Here is a 23,563-nt window from a genome sequence, read left to right as displayed (position 1 = left end):
CCTCAGCCCCAGCTAGCGGGAGGAGAGCGTGCGGGGGAGGAGGCGGCGGTTCCGGGCAAGAGGAGTAGGGGTGACCCGAGGCCCAGGCAGGGGAGAGCGAGGGAGACGGAGGCTGGGGCAGGGGAAGGCCGTGACTGCTCAGTATTTAATTGTCCGTCCGTATAAATAAGGTGTTTTAATTAGAAAAGTCTACAGTACTCCTGGGGAGGCCTGCACGGGCCCCCCGGCCCGGCCCCACCCCGCTGTCCGGAGAAAGGCCGGGCCGGGGCCCAGGCCCCGGAAGCCCGCGATGGTTGGGGGTGGGGGAGGGAGGTCGGGCCCGGGCCCCGCCCCGCCGGATCGGAACGTATTGCTCGGTGGGGTTCCGATTCAGCCGGGTGGAGGAGACGTAGCCCCGAGGGTGGGAAGCCCCGGGGCCCCCGGCCCCCCGCGGCCGGCGGCTGCCGGGTCTCAGTAGCAGAGCCCCGGGTAGTGTCTCCTCGGCGCTGGGCGGAGCCCGGCCTTCCCCATCTGGGGGAGTCCCTCCAGCCGGCCCGCGGGGCAGGGGCGAGCGGGGCACCCGAGGGCCGTCGTCCAGCCCGGGGCGCTCGAGGCCGACGGGGGCCCTTTCCGGCCCAGGCTCCTCCACGGGGGCCCGGTGGCGGAGGAGGCGAGGACTCCTGGTCGAGGGAGGCCCGGGAGGCTTCTACTCCTCCTTCTCGCGAGTCCACTTGATCATGGTCTCCGGGGAGCGGTAGAGGAAGATGAGCTTGGCGTACAACTCCTCCTCCAGCTCCAGCTCGCCCGTCTCACGCACCAGGAAGATGTCCTGGCACAGCTTGAGGATGCGGTCCACGCAGGGCAGCTCCTCGAACATGATGGAGTGGGAGATCTCGCTGAAGAAGCCCCGCACGAACTTGCCGATCACCAGCACGATGGACACGTAGAGTCCCATGATCCTGCGGGAGAGGCGGACGGGACGCTCGGGACCGGGGTGGTGGGGGGACGGAGGCGGAAGCGGGAACGGCGACGGAGCAGGCGGGACTCACCCGTATCCGGCCAGGAAGCCCAAGCTGGGCGGGCTGACTTTGTCGCTGAAGATGACCATGGGCAGGAGGTGGCAGTTACTCTGCCGGGAGCAGTCGTGCCGCCGCATCACCCACCACTCCAGGAAGCCGTCCGCCCCCGAGCCGACCCGCTCCCGCTTGAGCTGCAGCTCCACGCTCGTGTAGTTCGCCTCCTCCTCTGAGGAGAGAGCCGCGGGGCTGAGGAAGGGGAGGGTCGGGAGGGGAGGCGAGACCCCGAGAATCCGCCTCCACCCGGGCCCCCTCCCCCTCAGCCGGCCCCAGGAGGGTCCGAACAGGTCGGGGACTCCTCCCCTCCTGGTTCTGCTCGGGCCAGTTCCTCGAGGGCAGAATTAGCGGAGGGGAGGGGTGAGGGCCAGCGGGCCCCGTCGCCCGGGTGCCGCTCAGGCCGGCCTCCTGGGCCCTCCCCCCGGGGACCTCGCCCACACTCACGCGGTTGCAACTGCTTGACCGGGTTGGCCTCGGGGCCGTTGGGGGCCCGGATGTATTTGGGAAAGAGGCGGCGGATGACCCTGCGAGGGAACCCGGGGTGGCGTCAGCCGCCCGTCCTCCCCGCCCCCTCCCCGTCCCCCGAAGCCCCCCCGGGCGGTGGCCCCCCGCGCTCACACGGGCTGGTCTCTGCTCCCCTGCAGCATGTCTGCCAGCTGCAGGCACTCGGGGCTGCCCGGCTCGAGGTCCATCGTGTGCTTCTCGTTGGTGTGCTCCACCGTGCCACCCTTGGCCAGGTCCCTGCGGGTGCAGGGAAAGCGGAGCCGGTGGGCAAGAGCAGCCCCGGACCCGTCCCTCCAGCACTCCCGCTCCGGGGGGACCCCACGAAGGGGAGGACGAAAGCGTGATCGACCGCCGTTGCCGGACCCCCTTCGGCAGGGCCGGCCGCAGGACCGTACTACGTACCTCTGGAAGTCCCAGGTGAAGCGCAGGGTGACGCTGGACGAGCCGTTGCGCAGCTCCCGCTTCATCTGCTCGCGGCTGGGCGGGCTGATCCGCCACAGAGCCCCCGAGCTGCCCTCGATCTGGGCCGTGATGATGTCCTCGGAGCCGTACAGCGTGATGAACTGCATGGCCAGCTGGGCGCGCGGACGGAGCGGGTCGGAGGGGGCCGGCGGCCGGGAGGGGCCCCTCCCGCCCCGGTCGTCCCTTCCCCCGCCACTCCCCAGAGCCCCGGCCCGGCCCCTTCCCGCTCGGGGCGGGCGGCGTGGCTCACCGGGTCGTCTTCGAAGTCCTTGGTCAGGGTCTCGTAGTCGTTGGGCGAGAAGGGCACGAGGGACTGCTGCTGGGCGCTCATGGTGAACAGCGGCTGGGGGGGAGGGGAAGAGTTACCCGCAGGGGGTTTCGCTCTCCCTGCCCGGTGCCGTCCCTCTCGCCCCAGACGAAAACCATGCGGTCGTCGCCTCCCGCGGGGGGCGGGGGCGACGACAGTGGAAACCGGGCCCTCTCGCTGTCACCTTCCCCTGCCCATCCCGAGGGCGGAGCGGGCCTAGGGAGCGGGGCGGGAAGAGCTTAGAGATGGGGCTCGACCTGGGGTCTCCGGGCAGGCGCTGTTCTGAATCTGCACCCCTTGGCCCCGGAAACCCACCCGCCGGGAGGGGATGGGCCGTGTCGCCCCAGCCTGGGACGCTGGGGCCCGTCGGTGCGGCTTGGCGGAAGGGGCACAGGCTGGGGAGTCGGGGGTCCTGGGTTCTAATCCCGCCTCCTCCACTCGGCTGCTATGGGACCGGGCAAGTCACCCGACTTGTCTGTGCCTCTGTTCCCTCATCCGTAAAATGGATTAAGACTCTCAGCCCCACGTGGGACGACCTGATTAGCTTGTATCTACCCCAGTGCTTAGAACAGTGCCTGGCACCGTAGAAAACTCTTAATAAGTACTATTATTATCATTATCAATTACGGTATCTCTTAAGCACTTACTATATGCCAGGCACTGTACCAAGCGCCGGGGTGGATACGGGCAGATCAGACCGGGGACCGTCCCTGTCCCCGTGGGGCTCACAGTCTCAATCCCCATTTTACAGATGAGGTAACCGAGGCCCGGAGAAGTGAGGCCGCTTGTCCGACGTCACACGGCAGCAAGGGGCGGGGCCGGGATTAGAACCCGTGACCTTCTGACTGGGGCCTGTGCTCTATCCACTAGGCCGTGCTGCTCCGTCCGTCCCCTCGCGGACCTCCCCTCTCCTGATGGGCCGGCGCAGACCCCTCACCTCGTAGCCCCCCAGCTTGAGGGTGACGGTGACATCAATGGGGTGGTTGACCACGCCCACCACAGACCGCACCAGCGACATGAAGAGCAGCGGGAACCAGATGATGGCGATGAGAAAGAGAATGATGAGGCCCCCCATGCCGTACTTGACGATCTTCTTTTTCTTCTGGCCCTTGGGCTGCGGGTATTTCTGGACGGGGAGGCAGAGAGTTAGAGGTGGGAGAGGGTCAGCCAAGGAGGGAAGCATGGCCTAGGGCAGAGGCGGAGAAATGGGCGGAAGCGGACACGGAGGCTAGCGGTCGGGCAACGTATCTACCAACTCTGTTGTCCTCTCCCAGGCCCTCAGTACGGTGCTCTGCACACAGTAAGCGCTCAATAAATGCATCTGATTGGTTAATTGATTGGTCGAAGGGGGATCGTGTTCACCAAGGGATCCGAATATAGCCACTCTCCCCTTCTGCGTCAGCCCTAACTCGGCCACCCCTCCACTCTCCCTCCTCCCCCACGGTTGGAAATGATCCCAATGCCTGCCTCTGTCTCTAGACTGTCACCTCTTCTTTTTTTCCCCCTTCTGGTATTTGTTACGCGCTTACTATGTGCCAGGCACTGTACTAAGCGCTGGGGTAGATACAAGCTAATCAGGTTGGACAGTCCATCTTCCATATGGGGTTCAAAGTCAACCCCCCTTTTACAGATGAGGTAACTGGGACACGGAGGAGTGACTTGCCCAAGGTTACACGGCGGACAGGTCGGCAGAGCCGGCATCAGAACCCAGGTCCTCCCGACTCCTAGGCCTGTACTCTTTCCGCTAGGCCGTGCTGGTCCTTGAAGGCAGGGATCTTGCCTGCCAACTCTTTTGTATTGGACTCCCTCAAGCGCTCAGTACAGCGCTCTGCGCACGGCAGGTGCTCAACACCTGCTACTACTGACGGACGGGACAGTCCCACCCACCGATGGCCGTGACCGACGGCCGCGATCCCAGCCCCCCTCGGCCGGCGGCTCCCCGGTCACCCGTCTGCCCGAGAGCCAGCCGCGGAAGCGTCGCTCTCCTAACTGCCTCTTTGCCGCCCACTCCTCTCCTCCTCCTCCTCCCGGTCCCGGGATCTCCCCGCCCGGGCCCCGGGCAGGCGGGCACGGGCCGGGAGCCGGGCTCTACCTTCTCCGTCTCGCGGCTGCACTTGATGATGAAGATGTTGGCGTAGATGTCTTCCACGCACATCCAGTTGGACAGGGACAGAGTGGTGTCCGTCCACACCCAGTCCATCACCGCCCGCAGCTCCACCAAGAAAGGCACCAGGCGAAACCTGCCCCAGGAGAGATCGGCCGCTCACCTGCCCGCTCTGTGGCTTCGGTCCCAGGGGAGCCCCCGTGGCCCAGGCCCGAGCTGTGGGAACCTGGCGGGAGGAGGGGTCGAGGGTGGACGGGAGGGGCCGGGGCGGAACGGGCTCCTGGGCCGCGATGGCTGCTCGGCCGGGGCGCGGGCTAGCCTTCCGGGCTCGGGGGAAGGGAGGGCGGGGGGCGGAGCCTAGGACTCACCCCTGGAAGAGGAAGAGGTTGAGATGGTTGTATTTCTTGGTGAGAAAATTGCCCAGGATGCGGGTGGGGTACCCGCAGCGGATCTGGTAGGCCGACAGGGCGAAGTAGATGCATTTGACAAAGTACCAGAGCTGGGCCACGGCGTTCTGGCTGAACATCCTGAGGAGAGAGGAGGGGGGGCCGGGGACCCGTAGCGTAGCGTTAAGCGCTTACTTAACAACCGCCACATCCGCCTTGCCTGGGGGAGGGAGGTCAGTCGGCGCCCAGGCCGGAGGCAACTTCCAATATCTCCCACGGCCTGGACCGGGGAGAGAGGATCCCAGCGGGAGAGATCCAGGCAACCATACAGCCTCCCTGCCAACGACCCCCGGATCCCAGGGCCCCCTATTCCGGTTGACCCCCGTTGGTCCACGCCCACCGAAATGGGCCGGGCGGGGTCGGGGCCCCTCTCCCCGGGCAGTCTCGGGGATCTGCCCTTCAGGAACTGAGATCTATGGTGACGATACTGACCATCGTATTTACTGAGCACTTACTAGATGCCGAACACCATGCAAAGTGCTGGGATGGATGCCTGTCCTATATAGGGTTCCCAGTCGAAGGAAATCCCCATTTTCTGGATGAGGAAACAGGCCCGGAGAAGTTAAATGACCTACCCAAGGTCACCCGGCAGAACCGGGGACTGAGAACCTGGGTCTCCTGACCCCCCCCGGTTCTGTGCCCTTTCCCGGGGCCTCGTGCGCCCACTGGCACTTCTCCCGAGTCCCGGTGCTCCCCACGGAAGCTTGGCGGTGGGGGCGGGGAGAAGCCACGGGCCGCCCACCCACCTCTCAGTGACGGCCGGCAGGATGAAGAACATCCAGAGGTGGATGCCGATGACCAAGAGGACCTGGAAGATGAGCTTCCCCAGCACGGTCTTGCGCAGGTAGAGGGCCCGGTCGATGACCATGGTGGAGAACTGGATGAGGAGCATCACCAGGAAGGCCTCGGGCACTTGGTCGTCCGACAGCGACGAGGTGATATCGGCCGCCGCCGAGTGTTTCTGCCGAGGGATGGCGGGGGGGGGGGGGGCGGTGAGGGGAGTTGGAGGGGTCCCCGCCTCGGGACCCGGGAGGGCAGGATGGCACCTCCTCAGACTCCCGGATAACCTCGGGACCCGAGAGAGCTACCGGGTGTGCGGCGTCAGGCCAGTGAGCCGGGGGTCGGGGGCTGGGGGCCGAGGCTGGAGGCCAGGGCTGTGAGTTGAAGGTTGGGGGCTGAGGTTGGGGGGCTTGGGGGTCAGGATCGCCTGGGGACAGGGCGGCGTGAGAAGTCCCAGGGGCAGGGTGCCGCCGCAGCGGACCTCGGACTCACCCCAAAGGCCCAGAACCCAAAGATGATGATGATGAAGTCGACGACGTCGGCCAGGAACATGAGGGCGTACACGTCGGTGGCCGCACGGTACGGCGTGTGCAGGATGTCCCTGAAGAAGCGGCGTACGGGCCGACAGGAGTCCCGGCTTCTGCGGGCACAGGGAACCTGAGGCCCTGCCCGGCTCCGAGCACCCGGCCCCTCTCGCTGTGGCAGGCGGGGAGCGGGCCAGGGCTCCGGACTTGGGCTTCTCCCGCCCTTGGAAACGGGCAGCCACAGGAACCGGGCCACTCCTTGTGCAGATGAGAAGGTCAGAGCTTCCGCCGGACCAAGACAGGCCCCCGCCGGGAGCCAGAATGGCTCCCAAGAGCCCCTTGGGTCATATCGAGACGGTCCTCAGCCCAGCTTCTAAACTCTCGGGCCGTGCAGGTCCGACCCATAGCTAGGCAGTGCCACTCAGCACCCCTCTCCTTGTCCTCCTGACCTGGGGCACCCCCTCCCCTCAAACACCCCACCTCCCGGGGTCCCTTGCCGGCCAGAGAATCGGGAGGCACCTACATGGCCAGGCAGAAGCTCTTGACTCTGAGTCCCGCAGCCTTCATCCTTATCTGGGAGCGACTCGGCTTCTTCTCTCTCTCATCCTCCGCCTTTTTCTCTTCTTCCTCCTCCCCTTCTTCTTCCTCCTCTGTGGGGGGAACATTCAACTGAGAGAGGATGGCACTGTCTGGCGGGGCCTGGAGGTGCCTGGGGTCGGGCAGGACCTCCCAGCCGCAGACTGTTGCGGGTCTGGGCTCCTCCTCCTCCTCCTCTCCTGCGCTCATCCAGTCGCCGAAGGAACCTCTCGCTCCTGGTGGTCCTGGGGGCTCCCTTGGGCCCACTTCCTGTGGTACGGCTTCCCCGTCGATCCAAAGACCAGGTTTTCAAATCTGCTAGGAAAACCAGGCTTGGGGGCATCACCTTGGTGCCCTCCTTCCTGCCCAGATATGGGCTGAGGCTGGGGACCACTCTCTGGCAGGGCCAGTTGCCCTGGGCTCTCCGGCACCTGCGGTGGCCACCCCGGGAGTAGTGACAAGAGTCTCGGAAAGGGCCATTCCTCCCTCCCTCTGCCCCCTGCCCCACGATGGGGCTACCAGAGGGGGAAGAGCAGCAGCCGGGACCGGCAGCTGCTCCGGCCTGACTGCTTAGATGACCCCATCCCCGAATGGGACAACCAGACCCTGGTCTGGGCCAGGACGAGGCCAGTTTAAGAGAAGACCCCTGGAGTGGGAATGTTTCTGCTGTTTAAACTTCCCCACCCTGACCAGGCTAAGAAAGGCTCGGGGTCCATGGTCAGTCGCCCCCAGCATCCACGCTAACGCCACCCACTCACTTGGACTTAATTTTAAGAGGGGGCTGTGTCCAACGTTACCAAAGGTGGGGCCCCTTAAGCCACACCGAGTGAAAAACAGCACCCTTGGCCCTTGGCCAACATCCCAGCCTGGAGTCCCAGCCCAGCACCAAATCCCGAGGGGGTTCCACATACCGATGCCTACGGGCTCCACCGGTTCTTTGCTCTTCTTCTTTTTCCTGAATCGCAAGCTGAGGCGCCGCCCATTCTTAGAAGGTTCAGGCTCACGCTCCACGGCTCTGGGCCCGGCCTCCTCCACTCTGGCTTCAGCCCGTCTCTCCTCCTCTTCCCCTCGCTCACTGCCACGGGCCCCGGCGCCAGCCCGGACCACAGCCGTGCCCTGGGAGGTGGGCGGGTCCAGAGCCCGCACCCCATCCTGATCGCTCGGGGCTGCTCCGGGCTCCCCTGGACTCGGCTCCTCCTCAAGCCGCTCCTTCCCATCTGCTCGCTCCTTCTCCTTGGCGAACGGGTCCTCCTCGTGATCCCACAGGCCGTAGCACTGAGGAGGGAGGGGAAGGAAGTCAGCTGAGCGCGAGAGAGCCTCGAAGCTGCCCTTGAAGCAACTCCTGGGGCCCCAGGCCAAATGGCTGAGCACTGAGGATCCACGGGATCTGGGCCTGCCCTCCATCCCCGGGCTACACCTCTGGTCGTCTTGTCCGCAGGGCCTTCGGGTCCGGCTTCTGAGCCTCTGCCTTGGCCAATTTCTGCTGCCTCAGATTTGTCCCATAAGCCACAAGCTATGCACTAGGCGTGAGGTTCTCTGACCATGTGCGGTTCAAGTAAGAGCGGGGAGTGGCGAAAGAGGTGGGGTGCGATGGACGCCATCCGCGGAGGCTCCCAGTCGACCCCCTCCCGCAGCCCGGACCGGGACTCACCAGCAGCAAGGAACGGTGGAAGAAAAGGGCCATGAGTTGGATGAGGTCGTACTTGACGTAGCTGTCGGTCTTCTCCAGGCCCAAGATGCGGGGCGGGAAGTAGGGCTTTCCCTTGTTGCGAACGAGCACCGTGTAGCCGTTCCAAGGGAAGAAGCCAAACTGGAACAGGTACTTGATGATGACCATCACCTACCCGGAGAGGAACCATGGCAGAGGGGGAGTTAGAGGGACTGAAGCGGGCGTGAGTCCAGCTCCCTTGGCCCTAGGGATTAACTCCTCCTCCCCTCCTTTCCTCCCCCCGGCCCCCACCTCGGGTTGGCAGTCCCCTGGGGTCGCCTTCCTCCCTGACCCCCACCAGTGGGATCTCCGTGGGCTCTCCCCCTCCATTCCCAGCTTGGCATTAGCCTTGCCTCTACATTCCCGGATGAGGGCAGCTTCTCCAGAGAACCAGGACCAAGGGGAGATCCGGCTGCCCCCGGCCAGAGGCCAAACCTACAACAGGGAGACACCCATTCCCCGATCCACAAACGCGCGCGGCGGCCTAGGGGCTCTTCGGCCCAGGCGGGCTACGGTCCCCCACCTCGGTGAAGATGATAGCCGTCATCCAGAAGCGCTTGCTGGGCCGCGGGATGGACAGCATGGCCCACAGGAAGACCAGCACGGGCAGTACGAGGGAGACGGCGGAGGCGGTGACCATGTTGTTGAGGATGATGATGAAATAGCAGACCAAATCCGAGTGGGCGGCCACGAACAGGTAGAGGGCCCGGAGCAGCCTCATGCCGCGGCTCTGGCCTCGGTAGAAACGCTCTGACTCCTCCAGCTCCTCAAAGCAGAAGCGCCTGATAGAAATGGGGGGCGAAGGGGAAGGAAGAGAGCAGCGGGGGAGTGGGAGGACTGGTCCAACTCTGTCTTCCCTGCTCTCGTCTGCTCTCCCAATCCCGATCCCATCCAGCCTTTCCCTGCTTGGCCTGGGTTCTCTCTTCCTTCTTCTCCCTCCTATCCCCAATTCCCTCTGTCTCCTTAAACCCCAGTTGAGGCCCCGCCTCTTTCCTTTCTTGTCCCTGGCGTGTCTCATTTCAGGGGCCGATCACCCACGACGCTCGGCCTGAACCAGACCCAGCCCAGCGCCCCGAACCCCCTCGATGGCTCAAGAGCGAGGATCCAAACAAAGGGCAAAGCCGCTACCTGTTGAGAAGCAGCTCGCTGGCCGTCCGGGTCCGGCTCCTGGGGTGTGCCAGGAGCTCCCGGGAGCCCCGAATCGAGTCGCGGTCCTCCGGAGTGCTCGCGGCCCTGATGACTTCCTCGCTGTTGGTGCGGGTGTTATAGCCGGTGGTCAGGGGGCTGGTGGAGCTGGTGTATTCAGCCGCGCTGCTCAGCAGCTCCTCTGCCCCGCACCCGCTGTGGAGGAGCAGGGAAGGAGCAGAAAGCGGGCCCGCTTCAGGGTGACAGCCGACCTGGGCCGGGGTACGGCTGGACGGCCAGGCCGGGGTGGGGATCGCTCTCCCTCCCTTGGGGCTTCGGGACCACTAGGTTCCTCCGGGCCCCAGAGGAACCCCGGGGAGGTTGGGGGAGGGGAGAAGAGGGCAGGCACTGGGACCCCACTATGCGTCGGGATGACTGCAGAAATCCACTCTCTTAGGATGGGGGTGGGGGGAGGGGTGTCGGGGGGACTGGAGCTGAAGGACAGGGCAGTCCCTAGCAGCCTTCCAGGGACAGAAGAGCGAGAGAACCTGGGTCTGAACCCTCCCCTTCCCGCCCGCCCCACTGCACCGCTTCCCCGCCGGGGCCGGCCCCTCACACCCGCTATGCACCTGCCTTGAAGCCACGCTGGTCTGGAAGTCTCCCCCGGGGGGACCCTTAAGCCGCCGCTCCTCCTCTCCTTCCTCTTCCTTCCGGTACAGCCCGTCCAGGACCCCCTGGTTCACCTGGGAGCCCTAGGACAGAGAGGGCTCGGGGTGGCCGGGCAGAGCGGCAGGGCCCTCCGGCCCACCGGGCCGACTGCCCACCCACAACCCACCAAGGCCTCCCATCCCGGCTGCTACCCTGCCGAAACGGACTCCGCGGAGCGTGCAACGTCCAGCCCCGGCTCGCTCCTGCCGGGGAGTCCCTCTCCGATGCGTCCCTCGCATTCCCAGTCCCAGTGAGGGGGCAGAGGGACCAATGTCAGGCCCGGAATCTCTCCCCGCCTCTTTAGGCCGAGTGTCAGACGCTCCTGCTGCCCGGCACTGGAGACCTTTGTCTCAGGGCCCTTTGGGGTCAGTGCCACCAGGGAGTTCAAAGCCTTTGGCAAACGGGCAGCCTGGCACAGGGTCAGAGGACGGTCCTTCCCATGGCCAGATGGGAAACCGAGGTCTCGGGAGGAACTCGCCCCAGGCCGTGGGGTGAGAGAGTGGCTGAGCGGTGACGAGAGGGGTGCCTTCCCCACTCAGTAAAATCCAACCGCATCTCCGAGGGATAGAGGGGCCTTGGACCCGGATGGGGTCTCCCGTACCCAAGGAGACCACAGGCCAGGTCCAAGCCAGAAGGTGGATAAGAGAAAGCTCTAGGGATCACGCCATGGAAAGGAAGGCCCTGGAGAGGACTGGAGATCTCCAGGGAGGGAGAGGAAATGGGAGGAGGTTCTCGTCCCCCCACCCGCCAGTCCCTGACTGCCGTTCCGTCCTCCGCCCGGGGGCCGCCAGCTGCCCCCGCCGCCCCCTAGTCCCGCCGGCTCGGCACCTTGGCCAGCTCCTGGGTGAGGACGTATCTCTCCGCTCGCAGCACGGTGGATATGTTGGCGTGGTGGCGGGTGAAGGTGTGCAGCCACTGAGTCAGCCCGTCCACCAGGGCCTGGCCCAGCACCCACAGGAAGTGTAGGATGTTGAGGATCCGCTGCATCACGTTGCTCCTAGCTGAGCGGAGGTGGTGTGGGGGGTGGATCGGGCGCTCAGCGGGCCCCCAAGAGGCAGCCCCATCCGCCCGGTCACTTCCTCCCCATTTACCAGAAAGCCCCGTGCCCCCTCCCCCCGGCTAGAGCAGGGGCAGGTGAGGCACTCCCTCTGGGCCACCCCTGGCCCTCAAGCTCCTGCGCTCCCACGGGACAAGCTCTGGCAGGATCGGGGAGTGGGGGCACTGCTGAAAATGGGCAGGAACTGGGGTGGCGACCCCCAGCCTGAGGTCATCTGGGCTAGGCCAGATAGCGGAGATGGATCTGGCCCAGGGTCCAAAGTCCGGCCTCCAAGTTGCCCTTCGAGGCCCAGGGCCTCGGGGCATTGGTGTGGCTCTGGGAAGTAAGCGAGAGGTTCTCAGGGACCCCGGGCTCGTTGATTATTCGGCAGGGCCCGGGATAGCCAGGAAATGGATTGGCACTGTGGGAGGGAAGGGATGCCCGAGTCCAGTGGGCGTAGATTGGAGAGCCTCCCTAGGGGAGGTTACTGGGAAAGGCCCAGTTCCTCAGGGGCCCGGTGGATGGGGTTGGGGCCTGACAGAGCTGGGGCGGGTCCGGACTGGGGACAGTCTCCTCCCCTCCCCTCTGGGCAAACCTGTCCAGCTACCTTTCTGCCCTGTCGGGGGGGGGGGGGGGGGGGGGGTGGCCAGGGAGACCGTGAGGTCAGGGCGCTCCCCGACCAACCTCCCCTCCCCTCTCTCACTCAAAAAGGGCCTGCAGTCTTTCTGGATCTCAGGGTGACTATTCGCTCCCCCACAAAGGCACAGGGAGAACTCTGGCCATTGGTGGCAACCGCAGGGGCTCCCCAGGCTCTCACCCACCTGACACTTCCTCTTCTTGGCTCCCGGAGGGCTCGACGTCCGGGCAAGCTCCGTCTCCTGGAACGCATGTGGGCATTGGCCTTTCACTCGTGGGGCGGTGTCAGCGCCAAAGCCTCCGTGGAGCGGGGTCTGCTCTGATCCCGCCTGCTCAGGCCCGGCCAGCGGCATCAACGCAGCTGGGTCTCCTGCCCCCCGGATCGGGCCGAGGGGCCGAGGGGAGGCTCAAGGCCAGAGGTCGGAAGCCGGCCCAGAGCAGTGAGGCGGCAAGCCCGGCCATAAGCAGAGGGACCGCGACTGGGGCGGTGAGGCAAAGACACTGTCCCGGGACCTGCCCCCCGGACCCCCTCTCACCTGTCCGCTGCCCACCAGGGGTGCCCCGCCCAGCCTCCTCAAGGCTCCGCTCCTGCTCCTCTTCCTGTTGCCGCCTCCTCAGAACCGACTGGGCGTTGGTTACCCAGGCCTGGTATGCCAGCTGCACCCAGGAGAGAACGGCAGGGTGATTAGAGGGAGAGAAGCGGGGAATGGTCGAAAGCAAACAATCCCATCTCTGCCACCGGTCCCTTCAAACCGCATTCGGGGCCTTCCCGTTCCCCAGGTTTCTGCTCCGCCACGGAGGCTGTGGGGAGGAGGGATTCCGGTCCGGATCAAGGGTGGTGGGAGTGCCCCAGAATTAGAGGTGGGGAACTCGGGGGGGCGGGGAGGCGAGTGAACCCAGGGGATACAGCTTCCCCAGGGACAGTCCATGGCTGAAGTTAAGGAGCAGAAGCCACTGCCTGGCCCTTCCAGTGGGCAGAGCCGGTGCTTGCCAACTCTTCTCTTGAAAGCCCCACAAAGCTGGTCCCTAGCTCCTGTCTTGCATTTCCCAGAGTGAAAGAGGAGCAGTAGAGAGACCCAATATGGAGAGTCCAGACAATGCTTACAAGGGTAGACTCAACTTCAACACTAAGCAACCTGGGAACGTTAAAGACAGAGGCGAGGGAATAGGCAAACGGATTGCTCTCTTCCTCCCAGAGAGCGGGCGGCCCTCTCGTCGATGGGCAAACCGAGGAGGGTGAGAAGAGACACGTAACGCCGGGAGGTGGGGATGCAGCCAATGCTACGTTTCCTCCCCCTCCCCCCGCCCAGATCATGCCCCATCTTACCTGGAAGGCACTCTGCCTCGAAGGCCTGTGGTCCTCTGGCTGTGTCTCCTCCTCCTCCTCGCTGTCTGACTCAAACAGGAAGTAATCTCCGGAATGGAGCACTGTGAGGGCGTGGGAAAGGAACACAGGATGGAGCCCCTCTTGGTGACTCTGACAACCCACCCCTTCCTCTGGTCCCTCTTTATTTCCCCGACATCTTTCTTCCTTCCCCGTCCCTTTCATCCTTCTTTCCACGGGGAGTTCACTCATCCCCTCTACAATCCCGGGACTCGGGGGCAACTATCGGCCACTCAGCTGAGAGACTCCCAGGACTGGAATTTAGAGGGACGAGACAAAGGGGGTGGGTAGCTGAACCAAGGAGCCTTTCCCACCTTCCTCATGGGGGTGGGAATAATTGGCACACTCAGGTTTTGGGGGCTCTGCATTCAATATGAGCCCCCCGTCACTTCTCTGGGAAGGAAACCGAAGTATTCATTCATTCGATAGTATTTATTGAGCCCTTACTATGTGCAGAGCACTGTACTAAGCGCTCGGAATGTACAGTTCAGCAACAGATAGAGACAACCCCTGCCAATGTCGGGCTCACAGTCTAATCAGGGGAGACAGTGAGCCCTTCCTCTCTGTGGAACTTCCAACTAGACCCAAAAGCCTCCTGGCCTAGACAGTCAACGTGGCCTAGGGAAAGGAGCACGGACCTGGGAATCAGACGACTTGGGTTCTAATCCCAGTCTGCTGTGTGAACTTGGTCAACTCACAATTTCTCAGTGCCTCGGTTTCTTCATCTGTAAAATTGAGATTCTCTACACTGTAAATTCATTAGGAGCAGGGAACATGTCTACCAACTCCGATGTACTCTATTTTCCCAAGAGCTTCGTACAGTCCTCTGCACACAATCAACATTCAGTAAATACTGCTGATGGATTGATTATACTCTACTCCCTCCTACTTAGACTGTGAGCCCCACGTGGGACAGGGGCTGTGTTCAACCTGACTGTCTGATCTACCCCAGTTCTTATTACGGTGTTTGGCACATAGTATGCATTTACCAAGTACCATTATTATTATTACCATTATAATAACAATAATTTAGTAAGCAAGCGGCAGTGGCGGTGGGTGATCTGGAGTCATATAGGCCGAACCCTGAAGGGCCTGGACTCCCTGCGGGACCCCAAGCTCCCTCTGGGACTTCCAGGCCACACATTTCCCAACCCCCAAAGAACCGCATGCATTCACCAGGGGCCCAGTCGGCGAGCTTGAGCCTGACAGGGGAGGAGACACCAAAACATGCAGAGAGAGAGGGAAGGAAGCCCAAGCCGACACATCCCTCCGTCTCTCCCTCCCTCTCTCCCTCCCGCGACCCGCCCAGCCGCAGCAGCTGCAGAGTGAGAGCAGGATGGGGAGAGAAGCAATTCAGCGATATACCAGCCTCAGAGGCGAAGAGAAACAAAGCACCAGGAGGTAGGGGACGAGATGGGGAGGGAGGGAAGGGAGGTGAGGGGAGAGAGAGAACCTAAGAACCAGTAACACCGCCACCCACGTGGGACAGAGCGGGGTGTGCGACGGTCATTCCCAGCCAGCCGGCCCTGGGGGCTGGGCCGGGAGGTGGCCCAGAGTAGCCCGGGGAGTAGGGAAGGAGGGGCTGGGCCCAGGTTGGCCGAGCGAGGCCCGGCCGAGAAACGTAAGTACCTGTGGCGTGGTCTAGCCAGGGCCGCCACCATCGCCTCCTGGACTGAGAAGCGTCTCTGCGCTCTGCAGAATGGGCACAGGGAGACTGTGAGATGCACGGTGCTGGGGACCGGGGATGGAGGAGGGGCGGTGGGGATGGAGGAGGGGCGGTGGGGATGGAGGAGAGGCGGTGGGGATGAGGGGAGGGGCCGGGGGGCCTCTGGCCAGCCGGAGCCGGGAGCCCCAAAGTTGTGGTGGGGGGACCTGGGGAATGAGGGGGGGGGGAGGCAGGGCTGAGGGGGCTCTCCCTGACTCTGCAGTCGGGCAGGAGAGACCTCACGAGAAGGATGAGGGCGTGGGGCTGAGCCCTCAGAGGCAGGAGCCAGACAACACAGACTCGGACAGACTCGGACAGCAAGACTTGGACAAAGAAGGACAGGGGAGCCGGCGTGAGGGGCGGTGTCCAGAGGCTCTCTTCCCCTGAAACTTTCCTGGTGCTCTGGCCAGTGTCCCAGCCAGCTTAGGCGGTGGCCCCCTTCCCTTGCTTGTGGCAGTCCCAATGGCAGACCAGGGCCGGGCAGAGTCTCTGCCTCGTGCCACCTCAGCATGCGACAATACAGGCCCGGAGGCCGGCGGTGGAAACGGCCCAGGCCGTGGGGTAGCCGGCTGTGGGGACGGTCCAGGCTCCGGGGCACAAGGGGGAGGGTGGGAGCAGCTCCCCCAGGGGCTCTCAGGGTCGGGGCGAACCGTGGCTCGCTAAGTAGGGCCCCAGCAGCTGCAGCGGGGACTGCTCTCACCTGGCTCCTGGGCAGAGTTCTCGGGGCAGCTGCTGCCTGACCGCTCTTGATGGTATTTCTCCTGCTTCGCTCGTATCCTTTCCATTCTGGAGGATGGGGCGGGGCCAGAGTGGCGGGGTGGGAGCGGGGACGGAGAAGGGACAGGGAGGGCAGAGCAGTGAGGGGAGGGGGTGCAGACCAGGGACAGGGAGGGCAGAGGGGCGATGTGGAGAGGGAGGGTCAAGGGTCATTAGGGTGCAGATCAGGCCGTCCCCCCGGGGCGGGGGGGGGGGGTCCCACCTACTAATCTCTCTGCCCCGGCCTCCTCTCCGAGTGGTTAGGAGGATGGGTAAGGTTACCCCGCCCCTTCCCCACCTCGCCTTCATCCCCTCCTGGAGAGGGCTAAGCCCGGGGCTGTCATCGGCCGGCCGGGCTTTGGGCTTTTCCAGTAGTGGGTGCGAGTAGGAGAGAGCCCGGGGCGGCGACGGCTTACTGTCTCTTCAGCTGAGCCAGGGACTTCTTCTCCGCCTGCCGGTGGAAGCTGATGCTCTTGAGGATGGAGGCTCGGTAGAGTGCAAACCCTCTGCAGGGAGGGACGGAGGGAGAGGTGAGCACTGGGGAGCCTCAAAGCTGGCCCCGTGTGACCTTGAGCCCTCAGGGCGGCCTGCCAGGGCAAGGGGCTGCCGGCTATTCAACCTTGACCCATTAACTCCGGAAATACCAGACACAGGGCAGCCCGAGGACCGCCAGGGTGAGGCGGGACCTATTAGCCTGTCAGTGGGCCCAGGGTGGGGGGCGGAGGGGCAGGGGTCCTGACTTCTCATTAATAACTGTGGTATCCGTTAAGCACTTACTACGTGCCAGGCACCGTACTGAGCACTGTGGGGGATAATAATGTTGGTATCTATTAAGCGCTTACTATGTGCAGAGCACTGTTCTAAGCGCTGGGGTGGATACAGGGTAATCGGGTTGTCCCACGTGAGGCTCACAGTCTTAATCCCCATTTTCCAGATGAGGTAACTGAGGCACGGAGAAGTTAAGTGACTTGCCCAGAGTCACACAGCTGACAAGTGGCAGAGAGGGATTCAAACCCATGACCTCTGACTCCCAAGCCCGGGCTCCTTCCACTGAGCCACGCTCCTTCTCCTACGAGTAAACCGGGTTGGATACAGTGCCTGACCCACATGGGGCTCACGGTCTTAATCCCCATTTTGCAGGTGAAGTAACTGAGGCCCAGAGAAGTGAAGTGACTTGCCCAAGGTCACAGAGCAGACAAGTGGCGGAGTGGTGATTAGAACCCGCGTCCTTCTGACTCCCAGGCCTGTGCTCTATCCGCTAGGTCACGCGTTAGCTTCCGAGGCACCAGAGAGTGGCCAAAGGCGGACACTGACCCTCCAATCTCTCCACCCTCCTGCCTCTCAACTCCCTCCAATCCCCCCCGCCCCCACCTCTCCCTCCCTCCTCCAAACTGGTCGGCCGCCTTCTCGTGGGCTTCGGGAATGGGGACGGGAAGAGGGAGGTGGCCCCATCTCTGACCTGGAGGCCTGCAGGGCGGTGGCCTGCAGGTCAGCGGCGACATGCAAGAAGTAGTAACTGAGGAAGATGCGGCGTTGCAGCAGGAGGAAGAAGAAACAGATGCTGTCCCAGATGACGCCAGCCTCCTCAACGGGCAATACGCAGTCTTGGTCTTTGCCCACGCTCTTGGCTGATGGAACGGAAGGCCGGGATCAGGGGCCGGGAGCCCCACAACTCCTCCCTACCCCCACGCCACGACATCGAAATACTCAAGAGCCCCAGATCCACTCGCGATGCCCCCAGCCCCAGCCAGCCTTTCCACACTCACGGTCGTAGTAGCCTTTCACAGTGCACACCAGGCTGAAAAGCTGGATGACCCAGCAGAAGTTGCTCTGCATCTGTTGCACAAAGACGCACGACAGGAGCTGCGAGACAGGGCAGAGCGGTCAGGGATTCCCAGACTACCATCCTCTCCCAAGCGCTTAGTACAGAGCTCTGCACACAGTAAGGACTCAATATATATGACTGACTGGCTCACCGAACCCACAGGCAGTCTCTGACCCTCAGCAGCCGCTTCCCCTCCACCTTCCACCTTGGCCGGGCTTCCCCGTCTCTCAGTCCTATCCTCCTCACAGTGGACATCCCAGCCGGGGTTGGGTTGGCTCTGGCCAGCGGGATGGGCAAAGCCCCGTAACGCAAAGCCAACGGTCCAAGCTTGCGGGGATGAAGCTTTCAAGTTTTGCTAATAAAATGATAACAGTAGTGGTATTTGTTAAGCCTTTACTATTTGCCAAGCACTGGAGTAGACTCAGGGAAGTCGGATCGAACGTGATCCCTGTGCCTCTTAGTGCTCGCAGTCTATGGGGGGGGGGGGGAGAATAGGTGTTCCCCATTTTTCAGAAGAGGAAACCGAGGCACAGAAAGGTTAAGTGACTTGCCCAAGGTCACTCAGCGGCAGGGAAGCGGCACAGCCGGGAGAAGAACCCAGGTCCTATGACTCCCAGTCCTACGCCCTTCCCACAAGAACTCGCTCCTCTCTCCTCCCACTCCCCCACTCCTCCAGAGCTGCTCCAGAAAGGAGCAGGCATCCCCAAAGACCTCCGGGAAAATAATCGAGTGCTTCCCGGGACAGCTGGACCAATCGCTACTGTTCGGCTGAGAGAGGATCTGAGGCGTAACGAGGGATCTGGGGGCGGGGCAGGGGGAGCGATGGGATCAGGTGGTGTGGGGCGGAGGTGGCCAGCCGGGCGGCCCGGGGGCCAGTCTGTGGACTATCCTAACCGTCACCCGAGGGCACAGTGGGGCTGGCTGAGGCATTCACCGAGAGCATGTTCTTGGAGATGACGACGGTGACGTTGTAGAGGATGAGGCAATCCCACAGCACCAGCTGAGCCTTGGTGCGCTTCTGCAGGAGGGAGGTGCCGAACAGCAGCAGGTAGAAGCAGGCGAGGAGGTAGCCCAGGCCGAAGACGCTGATCCGGATGGCGCCCGTGATGAACACCACCACCAGGACCAGCCAAAAGAGGTAGCGGAAGACGGCCACCTTCAGCATGTCCAGGTAGGACCTGGGCCACGACGGGGGCGGGGAGAGGTCGGGGAGGGCGGAGAAGGGAGAGAGAGAAGCCCGAGTTCAGCCCGCTATTCAGTTCCAGGATGCTCGCCTCTACTGACTCACTAGCTTTGCAATCAGCAACTCGTTCTCTTGGTGTGTCCCCCGAAGGTGGTCCCAGAGACACCACAGGCCACCCAGACCGTCACCACACCGATAAACCTCCTTGGAGACTAACTCCAAATCCACCAGGGTCTCACGTACCTTACGCTCAGGAAGGCCTTCCTGAAGCTCACCTGGCTCCCTCCTGGTGCAATTTCAGTCCATTAAGGACACAGAGCACCAGTGGACTTGGACAAAATCCAACCTTCCCAAGGTTCCTTCGGCTTCTCTTCCCCTCAGAAACTTTCCAAACCACCCCTGGTCCTCCTGATCCTGCCTCTAGTGAGGGTGGGGCCGGCCCCAGAGGACAGCATACAGATTCTCAAGATTGCTCAGCTGCTAAGCACCTGCCTAGTCCTTGTCCGGATTCTTCTGCTCAGTGATTCCTCACCCACCCCGACCCCACCCTCCGGACGACCCATCCCTCGGGTCCACCCGAGGACTGGAGATGTGGTCATTGGTCCGGCTAAGGTAGGCTACCCCGGAGCCAAGAGCCTGCTAGGGTCAACGGGCACCCCCCAACCCAGGGCCCTCCCTCACCTGCAGTTAATGAAATTAGGCACGGGGTTGGGCTCGCCCCTCAGGGGCTCCAGGCGGTCAGTGTTGAGCCCAGCCGTGTGCTGCCACTCCTCGCTGCGCTCGGCCACAAACACTTGCCATTGCTGCGAGGCGCAGAGCAGGAGCAGGAAATCACCTGCAGACAACGCTGGAGTCAACTCGGCAGGGATCAGGAGCCTGGCCTGAAGGACAGCCCCCCCGGCTGGCCCCCCAGCCTTGCTTCCTGGCTCTCTGATGCCCCCACCCTTCTCTCCCTCCCCCCCAGGCCCTGGGGTCACGGGCAATATGGGCCGATAGTAGGTGACCATTTGGATTTTGCCCTCCTGGAGCCCGGCTTGTTCCAGTGGCGCTGAGCTCGTCGGTGATAGTTTCGTAAAGTGATCGACGGGAAAAAATCCTACCCAGGCCCGGCTGAAGCCGACCCCGGAGCCCCTTCCCAGACTGAGCAGGGGACGTGGGGCAGGAAGAGGTGCCCAGCCCAGAGGACCCCTCCTCTAGCCTCCCACTCTGACCAGACCAGATGGATAAGACAGGAGCTAGGAGGGGAGATCGGGCAGGGGTAATGAAGGGGGAAGAGGTGTCCAGCCCACCGACGGGCCGGAAGCCGGCAGGGGAGAGAGCCCCGTGAGCGGTCGGGGACCGGGAGGACGTAAGGGTGGCGGGGGACTCACTGATGAGGTTGGTGGACTTGGGGGGGCTGAAGAAGTCGGGCAGGTACATCCACTTGATGAGCGCCGAGTTCATGGGGATGGACTGGCTCCAGCGCCACGGGTAGTCTGCGGGCCAGGCGGCACGTTACCCAGGCCCCCGGCCCGGCCTCCCACACCACCCCTTCTTCCAGGAGCACTGCTTGCTCCGGAAGGGACCCCCCTCCGGTTCCCCCTGCTCCCCCAGCCTCCAACCGCCCTCCCTCTGCCCCAACTCCTGCTCGGCCCCAGAGGCTGATGGGACCGACCTGCAGACACCTCTCCTCACCGCTGGAGCCAATCCTGCTGGCCCAATCACAGGTGGGACCGAGGGTGAGCCAACACACACCCCAGGTGTGCACACACGCACACAAACACACCCATTCACTCACTGATGGGGAGGATTAGGTGAGATTCTCACATAACCACATTCACACGTACCCAGGGCCAGAAATACATTCACCACCATACACACACTCACGCACGCGCGTGCATGTGCACGAACACAGATCTCCACCCGGGAAGGCTTTACCCATGCAGAGGGCGGGGGGGATGCCCACACACAGCAGGTATTGGTAGAGCAGGAACAGGGCGAGGAAGAGGCAGTAGTTGGGCCAGAGGTGGGCGATGGCGGCCCGCTGCCGGCGGGTCAGGATGGCCACCAGCCAGCAGCCGTGCAGGATCACCATGAAGTTCATGCGCTGGCCAATCACGTTCACCGTCATCAGGAAGCAGATCTGAGGACGGGGAAGGGGAAGACACAGTGCCAACCGGGGTCCGTGGCAAGGTCTCGATGTCTCCCCTTCCGCCCCCTACTCCCTCACCCAAACAATACCCAGGGGTCTGCTAGACTGGAAGCTCTTTGAGGTCTGGGATCATGTCGACTAATTTTATGGGATTCTCTCAAGCCCTTAGCACAATCCTTCTGCACTCAGTAAGCACTCGGCAAATACTTTGGACTGACTGGTTGATAGAGGCCGGAAGCCCTGAGGAGGCTTGACGGAAATCAGATGTACTATCCTTGGTCTGCTCTTTCTATTCCATCTGGGTTGACGCATTTGGACACGTTTGAAACACCCCTGAGGTATTTGCTGCAGGGCAGGGCCAGAGAAAGGGGGAGGTGACCGGGGCAAGTGCAGGACAAGACCAGAAAAAAGGGGAGGTGACCAGAGCAGCTGGCTCAGGCTCTGCCCAAAGCGAGGCCCAATCTGCTGCTCCCGATCAGTCGGTCATATTTATTGAGCGCTTACTGTGTGCAGATGATTGTACTAAGCGCTTGGGCGAGTACAATGTAACACAGTTAGAAGACACTTTCCCTGCCCACAACCAGCTTGCAGTTTATAGGGGGAGGCAGACACTAATAAAATTTTTTAAAATTACGGATATAAGAATGATAATTATGGTATTTGTTAAGCACATACAACGTGTCAAGCACTGTTCGAAGTGCTGGATATATGTGAGTCCATGGGACAGAGGGAGGAGATGAATAAAGGGAACAAATTCAAGTACAAGGGTGGTGCAGAAGGGAGTGGGAGAAGAGGAAATGAAGGTTTAGTCAGGGAAGGCCTCTGGGCCTTCCCGACAGTCTGCCTTCCCTCTGGCCGGCCCCGCCACCCTGGCCACCGTTCCGGGGCCAAAAAGGGGAGGAGAGCGGAGGCTGCGTGCCCGTCCTCTGGGGAGGGGGAACGAAAGGCTATGGGCTGGAGGTGGAGGGTGGCGGGGGTGGGGATACCACAGCTGCTAGCTCCCCCTTAACCTAGTGTGAGGGGGAAGGAGCCAGGCAGCGGGAGGGCTGACACCAGTTCCAGTTAAACGATCTTCAGAGCCAACGGCAAGGTCGCCACAGATCCCCGGCCCTAGGCCCCTGCGGCCCCGCCCAGCCCTAGGTCTCGTCCACCCCGACCTACCTCCAGCCCGAACTTGTAGTAGAAGAAGTTGACGAAGTACTTGATGCAGCTGAGGAGCCCCTGGTCCAGGCGCTGGCGGGTGCCGTCGGCGAAGACGGCCCGGGCCGGGGGCGGCGAAAGCTGGTACTGTTTGCGGTAGTATTCCTGGCGCCGGTACACGATGGCCTCGAAGACCAGCAGGAGCAGGATCAGCAGGTGGTTCTGCCAAAGGGGAGACGGGCGAGGAGAGGAGAGGGGGTGTGGGGAGTCAGTGGCTTCATTCATTCGGTCGTATTGATTGAGTGCTTACCATGTACAGAGCACTGAACTAAGTGTTTGGGAGAGTACGACACAACAGTAGACACATTCCCTGCCCACAGTAAGCTTACAGTCTAGATGGGGAGACAGACATTAATAGAAATAAATAAATGACAGATATGGACCTATGCTGTGGGGCTGGGAGGGGGGATGAATAAAGGGAGCAAGTCAGGATGACGCAGAAGGGAGTGGGAGAAGAGGAAAGGAGGGCTTAGTCAGGGAAGGCCTGTTGGAGGAGATGTGCCTTCAGTGAGGCTTTGAAGCAGGGGGAGAGTCACCGTCTGTCGGATTTGAGGAGGGAGGGCGTTCCAGGCCAGAGGCGGGTCGTGGGCAAGAGGTCGGCAGCGAGACAGACAAGATTGAGGTAAGGTGAGAAGGGTGGCAATAGAGGAGCGGAGTTTGCGAGCTGGGTTGTAGTAGGAAAGTAATAATAATGTTGGTGTTTTGCTAAGCGCTACGTGCAGAGCACTGTTCTAAGGGCTGGGGTAGATCCAGGGTAATCAGGTTGTCCCACATGAGGCTCACAGTTAATCCCCATTTTACAGATGAGGTTAACTGAGGCACAGAGAAGTTAAGCGACTTGCCTACGGTCACACGGCTGACAAGTGGCAGAGCCGGGACTCAAACCCATGACCTCTGATTCCCGAGTCTGGACTCTTTCCACTGAGCCACGCTGCTTCTCTAAGCGAGGTGAGGTAGGAGGGGGCAAGTGATTAATGCCAGAGCAGTGGGGTAGGCGTTCCCGGGCCTGTGACCGACTCTTTCTGCCCCCTGGCTGCCCCTGCCAGCTTACTGGACCTGGAGGGAGAAGCAGCGGGGCCTAGTGGAAAGAGCTCAGGCGTGGGAGCCGGGAGAGCTGGACTCTAGTCTGAGCTCTGCCATTTGCCGACTGGGTTACCTTGAGCATGTCACGACTTCTCTGTGCCTCAGTTCCCTCATCTATAAAAAGGGGATTCAGTGTCTGTTCTCCCTCAGACTGGCAGGTCCAGATGGGCCTGGGGACTGCGTCCGACCTGACTACGATGATGACGGTGTTGTTAAGCTCTTACTATGTACCAAGCACTGATCCTGTACAGCGCTTAGTACAGTATTGGCATATCATAAGCACTTAAATATCCTCTAGCCTGAAAACTATTTGTGGGCAGGGAGTGTC

The 23,563-nt window shown here is 62.5% G+C and overlaps 1 protein-coding gene across 6 annotated transcripts in view; it reads right to left on the bottom strand.

The window, feature by feature from the left end:
• Positions 1-113: 113 nt before the first annotated feature.
• The window catches only part of PIEZO1 (piezo type mechanosensitive ion channel component 1), a 117,274-nt gene continuing 93,824 nt past the window's right edge, over positions 114-23,563 (bottom strand). For 4 of the 6 annotated variants that reach the window (XM_029074833.2, XM_029074835.2, XM_029074836.2 and 1 more), the window contains exons 21-51: positions 22,114-22,314; positions 20,739-20,943; positions 20,192-20,296; positions 19,503-19,656; positions 18,573-18,816; positions 17,580-17,676; positions 17,273-17,441; positions 16,230-16,319; positions 15,758-15,843; positions 14,982-15,044; positions 13,296-13,396; positions 12,505-12,625; positions 12,154-12,210; positions 11,125-11,297; positions 10,222-10,340; positions 9,592-9,804; positions 8,987-9,245; positions 8,407-8,595; positions 7,667-8,030; positions 6,703-6,829; positions 6,148-6,295; positions 5,622-5,836; positions 4,798-4,956; positions 4,418-4,565; positions 3,263-3,451; positions 2,269-2,361; positions 1,959-2,131; positions 1,671-1,793; positions 1,497-1,576; positions 1,029-1,224; positions 114-938 (exon numbers count right to left, since the gene is read on the bottom strand). In XM_029074833.2, the coding sequence (XP_028930666.1) occupies positions 686-938; positions 1,029-1,224; positions 1,497-1,576; positions 1,671-1,793; positions 1,959-2,131; positions 2,269-2,361; positions 3,263-3,451; positions 4,418-4,565; positions 4,798-4,956; positions 5,622-5,836; positions 6,148-6,295; positions 6,703-6,829; positions 7,667-8,030; positions 8,407-8,595; positions 8,987-9,245; positions 9,592-9,804; positions 10,222-10,340; positions 11,125-11,297; positions 12,154-12,210; positions 12,505-12,625; positions 13,296-13,396; positions 14,982-15,044; positions 15,758-15,843; positions 16,230-16,319; positions 17,273-17,441; positions 17,580-17,676; positions 18,573-18,816; positions 19,503-19,656; positions 20,192-20,296; positions 20,739-20,943; positions 22,114-22,314 (4,914 nt within the window). In that variant the 3' untranslated portion in view covers positions 114-685. The remainder of the gene's footprint in view (positions 939-1,028; positions 1,225-1,496; positions 1,577-1,670; positions 1,794-1,958; positions 2,132-2,268; positions 2,362-3,262; positions 3,452-4,417; positions 4,566-4,797; positions 4,957-5,621; positions 5,837-6,147; positions 6,296-6,702; positions 6,830-7,666; positions 8,031-8,406; positions 8,596-8,986; positions 9,246-9,591; positions 9,805-10,221; positions 10,341-11,124; positions 11,298-12,153; positions 12,211-12,504; positions 12,626-13,295; positions 13,397-14,981; positions 15,045-15,757; positions 15,844-16,229; positions 16,320-17,272; positions 17,442-17,579; positions 17,677-18,572; positions 18,817-19,502; positions 19,657-20,191; positions 20,297-20,738; positions 20,944-22,113; positions 22,315-23,563) is intronic. The other 2 variants (XM_029074834.2, XM_029074838.2) reach the window with 2 other exon arrangements.

This window comes from Ornithorhynchus anatinus, chromosome 11 (assembly GCF_004115215.2).
Source record: "Ornithorhynchus anatinus isolate Pmale09 chromosome 11, mOrnAna1.pri.v4, whole genome shotgun sequence".
NCBI lineage: Eukaryota > Metazoa > Chordata > Mammalia > Monotremata > Ornithorhynchidae > Ornithorhynchus > Ornithorhynchus anatinus.
This window is presented reverse-complemented; position numbering and strand designations above follow the sequence as displayed.